This window comes from Vulpes lagopus, chromosome 3, assembly GCF_018345385.1.
Source record: "Vulpes lagopus strain Blue_001 chromosome 3, ASM1834538v1, whole genome shotgun sequence".
Classification (NCBI taxonomy): Eukaryota; Metazoa; Chordata; class Mammalia; order Carnivora; family Canidae; genus Vulpes; species Vulpes lagopus.
This window is the reverse complement of record NC_054826.1, coordinates 135012783-135031170: the sequence shown is the minus strand read 5'-3', so window position 1 is coordinate 135031170 and position 18388 is coordinate 135012783. Positions and strand designations below refer to the sequence as shown.

Sequence of the window (18388 nt, the reverse complement as noted above, 5' to 3'; positions counted from 1 at the left end):
AACACCTATAGCTCTATAGATAGCTCTATAAGCAAGAATGATCAAAAATAAACGGGGAAGCAAAAATAACAAGATTATAAGTGATATCCCCACATATCAGGCTAAGGATTAATATCCACAATAAAAAACATCTAATAAAAGTTGTTAGAAAAATCTACAATTCAATTGAAAACTGAGCAAAGGAAAAAAGTAGAAAACTTATATGGGCCCCCTTTTGAAAATAGGGCTTACTGAAAAGTATTTGTGGGAAGATAAATTTTTTGAAAAACTACCTTACCACCTAAGAGTCCTATTTTGCAACTATGCAACCTATATTCATTAATTCAAATTACAAATATATGCTAGGGACATTTGTGAATTTAAATAAGGAAACATAAGGATACTCATCCCAATTTTTTTGGTAATCAGAAAACTTTGAAAGAATCTAAATATCCATTAGTATGAGACTGATTAAATAAATTTTGGATATTCACTTATTCACTGTAGATAGTTTTCAAAGTGAATAGGGTTATATGAAAAGTAAGTTGTGGGGAAATGCCATTTATGAAAATTTAATTAAAAATTAAATATTCTCTTCATAGACGTGTATATATTTAAATAGTTTTATAATTCAAATTCATGGTTGTGGCTTTTAAGATAGATGCATAAAAGAATAGGATTATAAGCAGTGTAGGACAATATTTTTTTATAAAAAATAATCTATGATTCGTACTTTGCAACATTCTGTAAAAGGCAAAACTAAGTAGACAGGAATAAAGATCTTGGTTGCCAGGGCTGAATAGGCAAAGCACAGGGAAGATTTGCAGGGCTGTGGAAATACTCTGTACGATTTCATAACTATGTACTCTATGAATTTGGGTGGTAATGGTGTGTCATTGTAGGTTCAAGTCTCTGTACCTTCCTGTGGTTGTACTGTGTACCTGAAACTCATCTAGAAAAGAAAATGAATTTTTTAAATGTTTTATTTCTTTGAGAAAGAGAGCAGGCACACGAGAGTGAGCAAGAGTGCAAGGGCAGGGGGAAGGAGAAGCAGACTCCTCAATGGGCAGGGAGCCCCATTTGGGGCCCTATCCCAGCACCACAGGATCAGGACCTGAGCCACAGGCAGATGCTTACCTGACTGAGACACCCAGTTGCCCCTAAAAATGAAGTTCTTAAAAACACCTAAAAAATGAGAAACTCTGAAACAGTAGGTAAGGTGACGTAAGGTTTGATTTATAATTATGAATAGGTATAATTGGTTTGACTGAAGTAGAGAGTAAATCAGCTGATGACTTCTGGTATTGACCATTACACGATCAAACCTTATTAGGAGAAAAACTCTGGAGGATCTTGCTAATAATCCTATAGTCTCTGGTCTTGATGATTACTAAGCTTGCTGCATGAGATGTTGTCTCTCCCAAAATGATAGGAGGCCTACACATGAGCATCTACCCTCACTTAGCAGATCCTGTAATGGACTATTGTTGATTCCAGCTCTTGCCAGATTGGCTAGGGCCTCCTTCCCTCACATCTGCATTCTGGGGCCAGATGATGAGCATATGAATATGTGTTTATTGTTGGGAAGCTAATTGGAGAACAACCTGGAATAAGCAGCCAAGTCTGAAAAATACAGTCCTTCATTGGAATAGACTTACTCTGATACTCACATTACAAATTGTACAAAGATTATAAAGAGTAGTCAGTGTTTCTGATAATGGCTGTTGCTGGTGTGAGTGTGTTTAACAGTTTTATTTATAGGCAAATTATAGGCTGTGTCCAAGAAAAGTAGTGATTGCACGTTTATGGATGTCTGTATTCTATTAGCCTGTTGAAGCAGTCTCTGCTTTACATTTGTATTCCCCTCCAGATGATGGTTATTAGGCTATTTGATCATATACAAACAAACCAAAATCAAACCAAAGCAAAGGGCATGATGTAAATAAAGATACAAGATGAAGGTACCTAGGTTGTTTTCTTGACGGTTTATGGTCTTTCAGTAGTTTGTTAGTAAATATGCCAATCTCCAGCGTGACCATAGGCTGCAGTCATGTGGGTAAATCTGGATGGAAGCAACAGGGGGTAAAACCAGAAACCCACCGTAGAGGATGGTACAGTCTATTGTTGGAAGTAGAATCAGAGGAAATTGCCTGGTTTACTTTCTTCTCTTAACTGATACACTACTCTACTATAAATGCATTATATATAAGTAACATTTTTGATAGTTTGCTATTTTAACATAGGTAATTTCATGTTTTCCTCTACCAGGTGCATACCTAATTTCTACATTACCATGAACTTTCCTGTTAAAAGCCAATTACTTTCTTTTTGCTTCATATGACATTCTTCATTTGCCCTTTTAATTATTTTAATGGTCCTATAGAGTAATGCAATTACAAGAAAAAATGAATGGTTTAAAATCTGAAGTTTGTCATTGGAAAACTAGCATGAGACACATAACAAGAGAATTCTCAGTAGGAGATCAGATGAACTGAGGGAGGTTTCTGCTTAGCTGACAATATTTAGGTTGTTGCCTGTTTTGTAATTTAAATTCCTCCTGCAGTTCTCTAAAGGACAGTAATTTAGATGTATCATTTAAACTTTTACTGTCACACTGCCTTCCCACAATTATTCAAGCTGATGTAAAAAATTACTCCCCAGCTATTTGTAACCTGATATTTTACCAACTAAAGGGATATATGGATTGTTCTAGGGAGCATTTAAATAATAAATGAAAAGAATTCCAGATGAATACATTGTCCTTTAAAGTTAGAAGGGTTTCCTTCCTCTGAGGAGCAACTAAGATGCCAGGGCCTCTCCTGTTGACTTATTGGTGTCACCAAAAGGAACTAAATTGTTGTACAAATACAAAGAAAATAGACATATCGTTCTCATGTGAATTATTCATGCTCAGTAGATGTATCACACAGTTTCTGTTGAAATGTAAAGAACTATATAGAAAAACAGACACACACACACACACACACACACACACCACTACACTCACCACATTAACAAATATGTTTTACCTATAAAGTATTTCATCGTAATACAAATAAGAATAACTAAAAGTTTAAAAATTAGGAATCTTATGAAGGACCAGTCTGGTTCTCACTTGTAAGTATAGGAACTTGAAATAAAGGTACGTCATGCACTCATCTAATCTGTCAGCTTTGCAATTGATAGTTTCTGTAAGGTTTTCTCTCTTGTGCATTTTTTTTCTCCTCCTTTAACATAGAATGGTTAGTAAATTAATAATAAGAACCAAAATAAACATCTTCAATTTTTAAAAATATTTATCATTAAGTTTTTACCTCTCATCTTACTCCCTCTGAAAACATTTATTTCCGAGAAACTTTGGAAAAGATAACAGCAATTTTTCATCAGACTCTATAGCTCATAACACCTGGTGATTAAATCCTACTTGGCCTTTTTTTTTTTTAAGACATCAACGAAATTGTGTGTTATATTCATCATTCATTTCTTCAGTGATGTACCAGGTATCCTTGAAACAATTAGGGCTTTGAAATAAGTGTACATGGGAATCTTGGTTCCCTCAATTTCTCTCCCCATAATCACTGGCAATAAAGTCTTCCTTTAATTTCTTCAACTATATAATATGACAATTGCATTACTTATTTTGCGTTAAGACTAATATAACCATTTCACCCAAAATATGATTGGCTAGCTCATCTGACTAGTTTATTGAAAATATGTTAATATGTGATTATTTATGATGTCATCTCTTTTCTAGATACTTGAACTCTTCTGTTAAAGTAGAGAATTTCTGGGTCATTTAAGTGCTAGGAATTTCAGGGGTTACTTCTTTGGAGCATATATTTAAATTCCCTTATATGTAATATAAGTCCTATCTAGTCATTTTATTTAAAATATCCCATATTGCTGAAAATCATAGAGAAGCACCTGGCCAGTGGGGTTTCTATCTCTCACAATGACCTCTTCCAACCTGTGATTGATGATTCAAATGGGACATACAGATGTTAGTACATTTGTATTACTACTAAAATGTTTTAAATTTTGTCTCAAAATCTATCTCATGGGCTCTATTCACACACTGACAGTTTGTTTGTTCATGCCCTAAGTTGTCCCTGAAAAGTTGAGTCTAACGTGTGGCAGGAATAAACACACTTAAAACACGACTACGTTTACTTTTTTTAAAAAAGATATTTAATTATTTATTCATGAGAGACAAAGAGAGGGGTGCAGAGACCAAAGTAGAGGGAGAAGCAACCTCTCTGTGGGGACCCTGATGCAGGACTTGAGGCAGGAATCCCAGGATCACAACCCAAGCCAAAGGCGGACACTCCAACACTGAGCCACCCTGGTGCCCCCTATCTTTGCCTTTAAGAGTTGATAATACAATCGATTATTTGAAGTAAGAAGATTGTGGGGTGCTATTGGATTATAAATATTCGGGCTTAAATTCAGAAATTAGCCTTAAGTAGATTCATTCAATTTTATTCTTCTTAAATTGTTTTGGTATATGAAAACTTGATACTAGTCTATGTTAAAATATTGGGTTGCTATAAATGTATCTGTAAGAAAATATATTTAATTCTCAATCCTATAAGGTGCAAGAAGTTCTTTATACATTTGACATCCCCATCACTGAATAGTACTGGGACTCAAGAGTAGTATTATTCATAATATTTCGAAATCTATTGAGGTAGGCATATGATAGCATTGAAATTATATCATACCGGTCTTTTATATACTAAAAGATTTTTGGCAGGGAAGATTTTTTTTTCTATTACAGTTGTGGAATTGTGAACTTCTTATGTCTGTGTGGGTTTTATCTGTATTTTTCTCTATAATTTGACTATATTTTAGCTAGTATGTATTTATGACTCTTTTAAAATATTACTTTGTATACTCTTTTCTTAGTATGAATTTTCCCACCTAACAATTTTGACTTGAGTTTATTTAATGTAGGTCTTGAAACATAAGACTTTTGGATGAGAGGGGATTGGTCTTTTGCAGGTGTATCATCTTCCATCCATTAATTCCCACTTATTCTGTGGAGTTGTATTTAGTTTCTATTACTTAACATAGTACATAATTTCAAGGGAAGCTTTCTCATTTTTAATAGATCAGCTTAACATGTGACTATAGTTATTATGGGGATTGGCAGTTCTTATCACTTCAAAAGGTACTTTTTATTTGCCATATTTTTACTTTTTTCAATTTCTTGATTTTGCAGAACTGATAAAGTCCTTTTCATATACTTTTTCTTTAATGATGTATAAAATATGCACTCTATTCTTCCCATAGCATATTTAACGTTTTAGCAAAAATATGTTAATCTCTAGTCAAAATTAATTAGAATCTTTGGCCTCTTGCAGAAAAAGAAAGAAAACCAAAATGGAATGATTTCTCTGAACTTACCTCTTCCTTTGCTATGTTATTTATATCTATGTTTTCAACTCCAGTTTGTTTTGAATAAGAAATTTGCATTTTTATTATTTATTTAATATTTGCTATAGACTATTATGCCTATCTTCTGATTTGCTGTGTGAATTTCTTTGTTTGTCATAGTGTCTTCTCCCTTTCTTTTTCTTCTCCCTTTTTTATTTCTGGATTGATTTTTGTACTGAAAAGAATTTAATGTTCTTTTCCACTTCACTTTGAAACTATGGCACCAATGTTTATTGGTTTGTTCCTGTTTATAAAACATTCCTCCCTATTAATTTGATTGTCATACTTTTGCAGGAGATCTGTTTTTTCTTTTTGATTGATTTTCATATTTGTTTGTGGATGTGATGTTCTGCAATTTCAGTAAGCCATGGTTAAGTGGTGATTTTTCTAAAATTTACTTAACTCGGCTAATATAACTTGGTAATGCTTTTAGCCAGGGAATTTGAATATTATTTGGGGCCAGAAGATACTCAATCATAATATTCCTTCTTCTTCACATTGTCCCCAACTATTCCTTTCCCTTCTCAGTACTCCTTCACTCAATTACTTTCTTCAGCTCTGTGGTAGAGCTATTCATTCTAACCACAGTATATCTACATGGATTTGTTATATTTTCCATTTATTATCTCTACATGCTTCCTTCCAGACTATTTATATTTATTGTCCAATTTGCTAATTCTTTTTTCAACTGTGTTGTAGCTAAGATTTATTCTGTTCACCAACTGTTTGCAGGTGAATTTTTATTTAAACATCTGAATGTTATCATTTCCTAAATTATTTTCTCATACCTATTATTTCTCATTCATATATTTTCTTTTGTTGTGTGATGAATGACCAAAGTTTACTGGCTTAAAACAGTAGACCAATAGATATTTTTGTCTCACAGTTTCATAAACCAACAGTCCAGGCATGGCTCAGCTGACTCTGCTTCCTGGTCTTGAAAGCCTGTATAGCCAAGGGCAGCCTGTATTTTCTTCTGATGACATGTCTGGGAAGGGTAGGCTTCTATGTTCATTTAGGTTACTGTCAGGATTCATTTCCTTGTGACTCTATAACTGAGGTCCCTGGATTCTCCTTACTGACATTGATTTGAGGTCACCATCATGTTCTGGAGGCTGCCTGTGGTTTCCTACCAGGCGGTCCTCCCACAAACCGTCTCACCACATGGAAGCTTGCATCTTCAGGGCCATCAGGAGAATCTGTCGCTCCAGTGGTTAAGAGTCTTATATAACACACATAGCCATGGGAGTGTCATCCCAAAATCTTTGTCAGGTTCCACCTGTACTCCAGAGAAAAGGAGTGAACTAAAGTGTGACTCACTGGGGGTCACCTTACAATGTGCTCAGCACATTGTCTAAAAAATGCCTTTATTCATTGCATTTTCATTTTAAATTTTAAAATCAGAAGAAAATGAATTTAACAATAATGACTGTATAACCATGATGCTAGCCTGGTCTGTATTCATCTTTATAATGGCATAGGAAAAGAGGAAAGACTGAGGAAAAGACCCACAAAAAATGATAAGAACTCATAAGTGTCTCACTGGCACTTTAACTTTGACAGAGAAAAAGAATGTTTCTTGATACTTGTAGATATGCTTGGTTGGACTAGTTTACAAGCTGGTTCACTTGCTTGGTTCTGGGTCACGATTTCTCTCATTATTTAAGAAATCCAGATCTGACTCTCAGTCTATCGTGGGGCTTATGCTAATCCATTTGCTTGTATATACCTGTGTAGACTGATCCTTATTCTCTACTGTCTAGTGTCACTGGCTTTCACCTTCTGTCTGTGACTATTCATTGCTTCTCAGAGTCATTATGGTAGTTACTCTCTCTCTCTCTCTCTCTCTCTCTCTTTTATAAGTGTGGCTGTGTGCTTTACAGTATATTTTCAATGTCTTTTACCTAGTATTTATTTGACTTCAGAGAAAATATGGGTAGCTATGTTTTTGCTCACTGTGCCATCATGACAAGTAATCTCACTTATCTTTATAAGGAAGTGGTGTTTTCTAGTGTTTCTTCTGACCAGCAGAGGCTCATCTTTGCAGGCAAGCAGGTGGAAGATGGCCGCACCCTTTCTGATTACAACATCCAGAAAGAGTCAACTTTCCACCTCATCCTGTGCCTGAGGGGTTATATGCAGATCTTCCTGAAGACCCTGACCTGCAAGACCATTACCCTGGAGGTGGAGCCCAGTGACACCATTGAAAATGTGAAGGCCAAGATCCAGGATAAAGAGGGCACCCCCCCCCCCCCGCCCCCGACCAGCAGAGGCTCATCTTTGCAGGTAAGTAGCTGGAAGATGTCTGCACTTTCTGATTACAACATCCAGAAGGAGTCAACTCTCTACCTTGTCCTTCGCCTGAGGGGTGTCTGTTAATTCTTTAATCTTGAATTCTTAGTGCCCAATGATGGCATTGCTCTGGACTCTAGTCATTTGTCCCAATTTAAGTTTAGAAATTACCAGTTTCAGTAACAGCTGAATCACTGGTTTTCTCAATAGCTGTTCAAAATGTTAATACAAGTTTTGTTGCATGGTAGCATAAAAAAAAGTTTTATTTTAAAAATTATTAGTGCCTTCCAAACTAAAAGACATTTTCAAAGCCATTACCTTCACTGATTTTTTTTTACAGGTTTTTATTATTTTAATCTGTGTTTAGCACAGAGAAGATCCTGGATACATTTTTTTTTTTAATAAATAAATCAATGAAATCTCACTCATAGACTTTTCTTGTTTGAGAAAGCATTTTCATGTTCTCTATTTTCCTCTCTTACCACTTTTTTAAAAAAGATTTTATTTATTCATGAGAGACACACAGAGGCAGAGACACAGGCAGAGGGAGAAGTAAGCTCCTTGTGGGGAGCCTGATGCGGACTTGATCCCAGGACCCCAGGATCACAACCTGAGCCAAAGGCAGACACTCAACCACAGAGCCACCGGGGTGCCTCCTCCCCACCTTACCACTTAAATGTAGTATGCTATATCCTCTACATCAGCCATCCATTCACTCCTCTAATTTTTCTGTTTTTGAGCCAGGAAGCTGTCCTGTGTACCAGTGATCTCCTTGCTCACCATCATCTGATTGGATTTATCCAATGATAGGTACCAGTAGAAGATTGAAGGGAGCAAGTGGTGAAAGCATTTATCATCTCATTGATTTCTCTACCCTATAAGGATTGTTGGTGGTCCTGTTTTAAGCTATTACTTTACAGCAACTTTTGTCTCTAACTCCAGGTGTTGCTGTCTCCCTATCCTGGCAATGCCACCCTTCACTTGTCCTATCAGGTCCTAGAATGGTAAAGGCATTTCCCCCCAGAACCTCTCTCCTTTCTCTGTTGGTAAATCCTTTTCCCGTCCTTAGCATTATAGATGGACTCTTCATTAAACTTTCCCAATGATGCCATTTGTATATTACATTGGTTTCCAGCTGGAACTCTGATTTGTATATGGAAGTTTCAGTGAAGTTTTGTCCTTAGACTTAGTATGTTTGGAAGTAACAGTAATCTTCTAAATATATCTGTGCTTCAACTGTTATGAAGTGAAAGACTTAATCTATCTTTACAGTTCAAATGACCATCTCTCTAGCACTTCATATATAAAATTTCTGATACTAAATTCTCATCTATATCCATTTATATAAAGACTTAGTCTTCCTGTATGTCCTCCTCCTTTGCTGCTAATGCATTCCTCCAGAACTCTAAAATTATTATTTCTAGCTGGACATTATAATAAAAACTGAATAGTAATAAAAATTGAACTGTTTTAAATTATTTTTTTAATCTAAGCTTTTTTAATTTAAAGCTGTTAGACTAGCCTTTCTAGGGGGTGCATGGCTGACTAGGTCAGTAGAGCATGTGACTCTTAATCTTGGGGATGTGAGTTCAAGACCCATATTAGGTGTGGAGTCTACTTAAAAAATAAAAATCAAAAAAAGATTAAACTTTCTAAATTGAGGCTTAGATCTGTACTGTCTTGTATGGTAGTCACTAGCCTCATATGGCTACTAAAATGTCAATTAAATATTTTTTAATTTTAAAATTTAATTTCTCAATTATACTATCACTATTTGAACACTTGATAGTCAAATGTGATCAGTGCCTTCCGTTTTGGCTGTAAATATGAATATTTCCAACATTGCAGACAGTTTGATTGGCTTAGATCACCACAGTTCTCTTTTCAAAAATAATCTGTGTTTTTCGATTGCCCACTGATTAATTACAAATGCTTTTATCTGGCTTTCAAGGCCATCACAGTCTTTTCATAATTTGCTTAGCCTAGATGATTATTAAAAAATAAGTTTAGAATTTTATATTAAATTGAAGAGTATGGACCTTTTATAATCATATATAAGGAATAAATTATCTCTAAACCACCTTTAAATTTTTTTTCTTCTTTGGTATATACTATCTTTTTACATGTATTTGGCCTATTATATAATGGTTAATCTGTGAGGTGTTTGTGATTTAAAGTAGTATAATACAACCTTTCTCATAGAAATTATTTAATGTTTGAGTGAAGAGAGGTTTTGACAGGTGAACCCTTAAGCAAGCTATATACTAGTGATTCAATTAGAAGTTAATCACATATGTATTTAACATTGGTGCAAAATTTGTTCACTTATTTTAAACTAGGTCCTTGAGGGTTTATATGGTCTCTCTATCACCTAATTTTATAGGAGACAGTGTTTCTGGATTCCTTTAACAGGAAGTTTCATTACTATATACTTGCTGCTGAGTCGACCAATTTTCTTTGCTTCTCTGTGAAGATCAACGGTCAACAACTGGAAGCTAAGCCCATTTGCTTGATAGCTTGGTCTCATGTATAACTTTTTTCATGTTTATTTGCACATGTAGTAATTCATAAAAGTTATGGTGAACAAAGACTGAATTTTAGCCTGTGATGAGTTTTTCAGGGAAAGCCCTGAAAAAGCCCAGGTCCAGTTCCTTTTATGTAATCACCTGGATTGGCAGGTTATATACCTGTGGTTGAAATGGATGTAGGTTAGGGCTAAGAAAACGTTGAAGCCTCTGGATATTGAATGTGGAAATAAAAGCCCCTATCTTCTAGATAAGCCTAGAAATTGAGGTATGGACTGGCTTCCTAGAATGCATGCTCAGTTCCATGACCTATAATTTTAATAAGAGCTGAGTAAATGATGCTGTGAGAAAAAGGGTATACTTTTTAAAGTTTCTAACATAAAGTAGACTAGTTCCAGAGCTGTCTATGGAGTTAATGAATGAAATTCTTTCCTACTAGAAGCTGATTTATTTTAGTACTAAGTCTGAATGTCAGATCAGAAAACTTTGGCTTTTTTAAAAAAAGGAACTTTGGCTTTAGACTGGTTAATATAAACTTGATCCAGAATCAAATTAAAACAAAATAATGGACAGTTAAACATGCTGAACTGTTGAGCGGGTGGAGGGGGTGGGGATGAGTTTAAAATGAAGGGGTGGGAAAAATCACTTGTTTTAAAATATTTTTTTTTATTTATTTGAGAGAGAGAGCAAGCACAAGCAGGGAAGTAGCAGGTAGACGGAGAGGGAAAAGCAGGCTCCCCTCTCAGCAGGGAGCCCAACCAGAGGGCTAGATCCCAGGACCCTGGGATCATGACCTGAGCCAAAGGCAGGCACAACCTCCTGAGCCACCCAGGCACCTCAAAATCATTGTTATTAAGTATCTTTTTTTTTCATTCTGATATTCAACATTGCTAAGTCCACTTTGTTGGGGTTCTCAGATGATGTCTAGACAACCATGACTATTTCAGATAACTGTAAATTCATCCCAGTTTCTAAGATTTTTTTCAGAAGTCCTCTTGCAATTCAGTCTGCCAGTAGCATTAGAATGAGAATGTGGGAATCATTTCAGGCTGTCTGGCCATGTCAGTAATATTGTTATGGAAGATGGAACAGAGTGTATTCATTAATGATCTGCTCTATGATCCTTAGTAGTGAATGAATTGGAAGGCCCATCTTCTCCTACCTACAGAGGTGGCCATATGTGTAACGTTGGCTGCTGGGTAAGTAGCCAACCTGTAACTTTTGCTATCTAAGCAGGCAGGTTATTACTAATAGAGTATCAGAGAGGAAGAACAGATAGGGTGATAAAAGTTGTATCTTCATTACAAATTTGCTGCAAGAGAGAATAACCCCTTAGCAACTACAGCAGGTATTCAGAATACCCCGGAGGACCTAATGTTGTCAGCAAAGGAAAATAGGATTATTTCAACCTTCCTGTCCTGAGGCTAGTCTTTGGTTATTAGGAGCATACTACCATTCCCATGAGATGCATGAATATAGACTGATGAGGGAGTCATTAAAATCCATGGTTGAGGGATCCCTGGGTGGCGCAGCGGTTTAGCGCCTGCCTTTGGCCCAGGGCGCGATCCTGAAGACCCGGGATCGAATCCCACGTCGGGCTCCCGGTGCATGGAGCCTGCTTCTCCCTCTGCCTGTGTCTCTGCCTCTCTCTCTCTCTATCTGTGTGTAACTATCATAAATCAATAAAAATTTAAAAAAAAAAAAAAAAAAAATCCATGGTTGACATTAAACACCACTAGGTTGAAGTTGCCTCTGTGTGTTTGTGCAAATATATTGGACCCCAGTTTGTACATTTTGGTTTAATTAAATAGGAATCTAGTGTAGAATCAGAACAAATTTCATTGGATATCGTTATCAAAATATTCCTATTTATTCAATAAAATAGAAAGTTATCTATGCTGAAAAATAATAGATGTGGAAAGTTGCACATAATTTTAGTTTTTGTTGATAAGAAAGGGAAATTATGAAGCTTGCCTTTAATTAGAATATTTCAAAACATAATTGACAAAATGTTTTTAAATGTCATATTGAATAACGTATACCCAGAAGGCAGTTCCTTAAAAGTTTTATCCTTTGGTTTTTAACTGATATATATTGAAAACTTTAATTGTCCTAGAAAACTATGCAGTTATGTTTAAAAGAATTTAGCTTTACCTAACTTCTCTGCCTTCACTGGTGAACGGAATTTTTTTCCAGCTAATGATCTAACTAGCGTAGGAATAAGTTTTAACACCAGCTGGTGGGGCCGGCGGGGGGGGGGGGGGGGACTTACTTTAAAAAGCATGGAGGGAAATAGCCATTTTTAGCATAAAATATTACTCATAATGATACTTTTCTTTCATGGGACTCTTTCTCATGAGAAATGCATTCTTTGACAATAAGCATGGAATAGAAGAGATCAATTCATTATGCAAAAATTAACATTATTCCTGCAGCAGCACTTCACCACTTAAGTCTAAATTCAATATATTCCATCACGGGTCAAAATACCCTATTTCGATCCATCTACCCTTAACGAAATTTATGAGGCAGAAAAGACAAATAGCTCTATGTTTTTAGATGCACTGATTAGTTTCTGAAGAAAATGTTCTGTTTGTTTGGTGCCCCAGAGATTTTCATATTCCAGGGCAATAGAGCACACAGAGATTTTGGATGAATGAAGAATATGTTTCTTTTGCATAGTGAGAGGAAGTTTTCTGTTAGGGCAAGTCCAAAGATCTCAAACTCATTTCTCTAAAATTATCTTTGCCTGAATACTCTTTGAATTTATATTTTTTAGTTTCTCAATATATATTAACATGTTTCACAGACAAAAGAATTCAATATCAGAACTTTGTTATATTTGTTTTCCTGAAATTGAATAAAGTAGTGATTCATGATTTTTTTCATGTTTTTTTGCTTTAAATCAAAAGCTATTTGTTAGAGGCCTATTCATTCATTGTTTGTTTCTTCTCCTCCTCCTCCTTTTTCTTCTTTTTTCTTCTACTGCTACCTGCAGTAGAGTTAGATGTTGAATACCCTTATTCACTACCACACCTTATATTTCAGGAAAATGACACATAAAAGTGAAGAGGGAATGATAAACGATGCATTTATTCTTCTCTTTTTAATTTATTTTTATTTATTTTTACATATTTATTTTTTAAGTGATTAACAATCTTTTTTTTAAGATTTTATATATTTATTCATGAGAGAGAGAGAGAGAGAGAGGCAGAGACACAGGCAGAGGAAGAAGCAGGCTCAATGCAGGGAGCCTGACGTGGCACTCGATCCCGGTGTCTCCAGGATCACGCCCTGGGCTGCCCTCTTCTCTTTTTTAGTAAAAAATTAAAAGTAAATAATATGACTAAAATAATAAATAACAATTCTTTAATTTCTTGGAACTAATAGATCCTAACAATTTTTGTTATATTTGCTTTTTATTTTCAGTTAAAAATATAAAACATAACAGATAAGGTTGAAATGTTTCATTTTTTTCTCTTTCTAGGTTTAATTGTCTTCCCCTCTTAGGACCAACTATGATTGATTGTATTTAGGTGATAAATCCTTTATGTTAAATCTTAAAAATCTCTACACTTAGCTTCATTTTATTAGCTGAATCTTATTTTTTGCTGATTAATAGTTTTCTGTTATTCTAATTTGTTTGTTGATTTTTCCCAGCTTTTAAGATTTTTCTGTTTATTATTTTTTTAAAGACTTTATTTATTTATTTGAGAGAGAGCACAAGTCGTGGAGAGGGAGAAACAGGGTTCTTCTTGAACAGGAAGCCCACAGGGGGCTCGATCCGAGGACCCTGGGATCATGACCTGAGCCAAAAGCAGCCACTTAACTAAGCCACGCAGGCGCCCCATTTTTCCTCTTTCTTTTTTTTTAAGATTTATTTATTTATTTGAGAGATAGAAAGAGAGAGAGAATGCATGAGTGGGGAGTGAGCAGAGGGAGAGGGAAAGAAAATACTCAAGCAGACTCCCCGCTAAGGTGGAGCCCAACACAGGCCTTAATCTCAGGACCTTAAGGTCATGACCTGAGCCCAAATTAGAGTTGATGGCTTAAACAATGGAGCCACCCAGGTGCTCCTTTCTCTTTATTCTTGAAGCTTTGTTATTTCACTATGATATAACTGTGTGAAAAAAAATATATATATATATGACCCTCTTGCTTGGTATTTGGTGTGCTGTCCATCTGAAGAAAGACAAATGGAGAAACAATTTGTTTCTTGTCAATTTTGGGGGAAAAGCTCAGCTCTGATCATCTAGAATATTACTTCCCTATAATTTCTGCTATTCACTCTTGCTAGATTCCCATGTATGGGTGATGGAACTTCTCAGCTGAACTATATCTCTGCACTACCCTGTTACATATGTCTATTTATGTGCTGTGGCTCTCTTGAAATACATCCTGTTTTGAAAATATATTTTTTTATTTTTTTATTTTTTTGAAAATATATTTTAAAAATAGTTGTGTATGTATGTACACATAGAGATATCTATATATTTCAATCTCTACACTCACACACAATATCAGGTTCGGTATCCTTCATGCAAGAGTTTTTTATTAAAATCTGTTTCATCATTTCCTATTACTTATAAGCATTATCTGTGTGTGTGTGTGTACATACACATGCCTGTGTGTACATGTATTCTACATATATTCTGTCATTATTGTGACGTAGCATTGGATTTCCACATGTGAACTCAAAACATCATCTTAACTAAAAATTTGAAGTTTAAATATGGGGATGTTTTAGAGGCACCTGGTACTCAGTAAAGCATGTGATTTTTTTTTTTTTAAGATTTTATTTATTTACTCATGAGAGATACAGAGAGAGAGAAAGGCAGAGACACAGGCAGAGGGAGAAGTAAGCTCCATGCAGGGAGCCCAATGTAGGACTTGATCCCAGATCCTGGGGTCACGCCCTGGACTGAAGGTGGTGCTAAACCACTGGGCCACCAGGGCTGCCCAAGCATGTGACTCTTGATCCCACATTCAGCATAGAGATTACTTACAAAAAAGACAGAAAGAAAAAAGAAAAAAAAATTAATTTATTCATTTGAGAGAGCACAGGCCAGGGGTAGGGTCAGAGGGAAAGGAGAAGCAGGCTCCCCTCTGAGCAGGGACCCTGACATGGGGTATAATTCCAGGACCCAGGATCATGACTTGAGCTTGAAGGCAGATACTTAGCCTACTGAGCCACCCAACGACCCCAAAAACACAAATATTTTTTTAAAACGTGGGGATGTTTTCCCCAAGTGAAATTTGGAAACATTTTTTAAATATTTTATTTATTTTTCATGAGAGACATAGAAAGGCAAAGACAAAGGCAGAGGGAGAAGCAGGCTCCCTGTGAACCCCTCGATCAGGACCCCGGGATCATGACTTGAGCCAAAGGCAGATGCTCAACCACTGAGCCACCCAGGAGCCACAGAAACATTTTAATAATACATGAGATAGTTTCTTTTAAATCTTGATAATCCTATTCCCCATTACATCTTTGATGTACTCTGAAATCCAGTGGAAAAACTGAAACAAATATTGTGCTTTGTGCTTATAGTAACTTAGTGAGAGGCAATAAAACATGATTGAGACCAAAGTTCCAAGAAAAACTTCCCAGATTCCCACTTGGTTCTGTGTGCCTTTGTGCAATCATTAAGTACTTTTTTGCCCTGGATTCCTCATCTAAAAAGTAAGGATATCAGTATTTTCCTACAGGGTTTTTCCAAGGGGTGATGACCCTATACATATGTAAGGCAATTAGAAGAGCTCCTGACATATAGTACATAGTGAATGTTCAGTACATTTTAATCCTTGCTAACATAGGGTTAATAATTGTAGTTCTAGGCTTATGGTAATTTAGACACTATTACCCCAATTTGGCTAGTTGGTAGGAGAGAACCAGTAATTTTGAACCAGTAATTTTGTTGGTCTGAATTAAAGAAAAGCATTAAGACAAATGACATTTCTTTTTCATATTTCTCTTTGGAAAGATAAAGTACAAAGATTTCACTGTAATACCAAACTGTTTAAACCATTCAAACAATGACTATAGTCATTTACAGGAAAATGATATATAACATAACAAACCTGTGTTAAGTACGTTCTACCAATACATGATAACTAATATCAAACAAGATCTTCCCCTAACTCCAATTAATTTTGCATACACATTAAAATCCTGGTTTACACACTAAAGACTAAAAACTTCCTGCCCTTACCTTTTAATTCTTTATTTGTAAGTGACTGCTCTCATTACTTCATACATGAAGCCAATAGATCTTTGGGACTATGCCTTTTAACCTACCCTGTAGGCATCCCATCATCAAAGTCTTTAAGTAGCAACTTTCCAAAACAATCTAACTAGGATTCAGTTTTTGCCTAATTTGGTGATTTATCTTTCAAAGCCAAATATGGTCTAGGTCTTCATGATTTAACTGTATTCAGACCCTGCCTGTGGTCTCTCTCCCTGTCCATATGGTTAAATATAGGAAGGAAGAGTAATGTGACATCATGATTCCTTTCAAGTCTTTTTACATTAATCAGGAAAAATTTTATGGCAACATGTCTTGAATGCATTTATTCTTAAGTGTCTTCTATATACATGGCACTGTTCTAAGCCCTAAGGATCTCATATGAAAGACATAGTTTATTTTCTAGTGAGTGGGAGCAAGGATAAATAAATGAACTATTGCCTAAATAATATGTTATGTGGTGATCTGTTTAAATTGTAAGTTATGCAAGATTACTATACAGCCAGAGAAATATTGAGGTTTTGTTCAGTTTCTTATATTTATATTAGTATTAGAAAATTTAGCATTTTACACACTGCCATTGTGTCTAAAAAAATTTCTTGCAAAAAACTTCACTTAAAATTTCACATATTAATATATAAATACTTGCTACTAAATTACTTTGTTAGTAATGCTTATGTAGAAATTACCATAAAAATTCTATAGAAGGTTGAGAGAGAAGGTTAAATAAAATTTATGTCACACATGTAAATAAATATGCTGAGGAAATGACTACATAATAATTTATCCCCAAGTTCCTTTTAAAGGAGTTACCAGGAAATCTTGAAACCATATACAATAATGATAATTCTGTGACATTTATCTTGCTAGATCTATAGTTATTTAATTCATTTATATAGTTAAAATGTTCTTATCCAGTATATTCACTATTCATTCATCACTTAAACTCTGCATATGATTATAAATTGGAATATGACCTGCATTTTACAATACTGATCAACTTTTTCTGACAAGTATTAGCCAGTTAGGGTTTCTTGATACCCAAGTCATCAGAAACTTTTACCAGTTCCTTCACAAAACTTTAATAATATACCTAAATGACCTTAGTTCTTTATCTCCTTACTCAGCTGTCAGTTCAAAATGCCTGAGGCTGAAATAATATTCCTTGCCTAGAGCAACCCCATGCCACCTGCCCCAACTTGAACCACCTGCACTTTCTTCATCTCCCACTCTTCCATAGATTATATCATATTGTATTTGATTTTTTAGGTTGAATTTAAACTCCTGGATAAGGTCATTCCTCCTTTTCTTAGATTTTTATTTTCTCTGCCTTTCTTCTTTTTTTAATATGTAGAAGCTAATATTTAAATTTGCAATGTTTTTTTTTCTTCTCTGCTTTCTCATCACTATTCCCCTTAATGAAGAATTATTTAATGACTTCTAAGACTGATGTGCTGTGGTTTGTCCATTATTCCCCATAGGAGCATAAACCTCATATAGCTCAGTTACCTTTAATTTTAAATCTATTATAGTCCCACTGAAATAAAGTCAATAATACGTCCCTGACAGATAAGACATCTTAATGCCATTTTTGTCATCTGACTTAGTTATTACATTTAATATCTTATAGGTAATTCATGAAGTATTACCTACATTAAAATAACTTTTAGCAAATAAGTCTAGCTCTAAATGATAAGATTGCATCACTGCTTTTAAATAATAAAATTGACAGTCTTAATTTATCTAGAAAGTCTTCACAGTATTATAGGAGTTATATGTGTCACTTCCATAACAGAATTCTAACTTACAGAGACACTGACCAAGAAACAAGGAAGCCCATTGAATTTATTTTTGGCTAATGTCAAAATGAGTAAAATAAATAGTAGACCCATACATACTAGGTCTTTTCAT

The 18388-nt window shown here is 35.1% G+C and overlaps 1 protein-coding gene across 1 annotated transcript; it reads left to right on the top strand.

Annotated features, from left to right (window-relative positions):
* Positions 1-7380: 7380 nt before the first annotated feature.
* LOC121487133 (polyubiquitin-like) lies at positions 7381-7794 on the top strand. The gene has a single exon (XM_041748572.1). The coding sequence runs from the start codon at positions 7381-7383 to the stop codon at positions 7792-7794; it is 414 nt and encodes a 137-aa protein (XP_041604506.1).
* The last annotated feature ends 10594 nt before the right edge of the window (positions 7795-18388 follow it).

Bases quoted from the DNA above. Each gene is read 5' to 3' on its own strand.
- LOC121487133 (XM_041748572.1), top strand. From the start codon at position 7,381: ATGACAAGTAATCTCACTTATCTTTATAAGGAAGTGGTGTTTTCTAGT.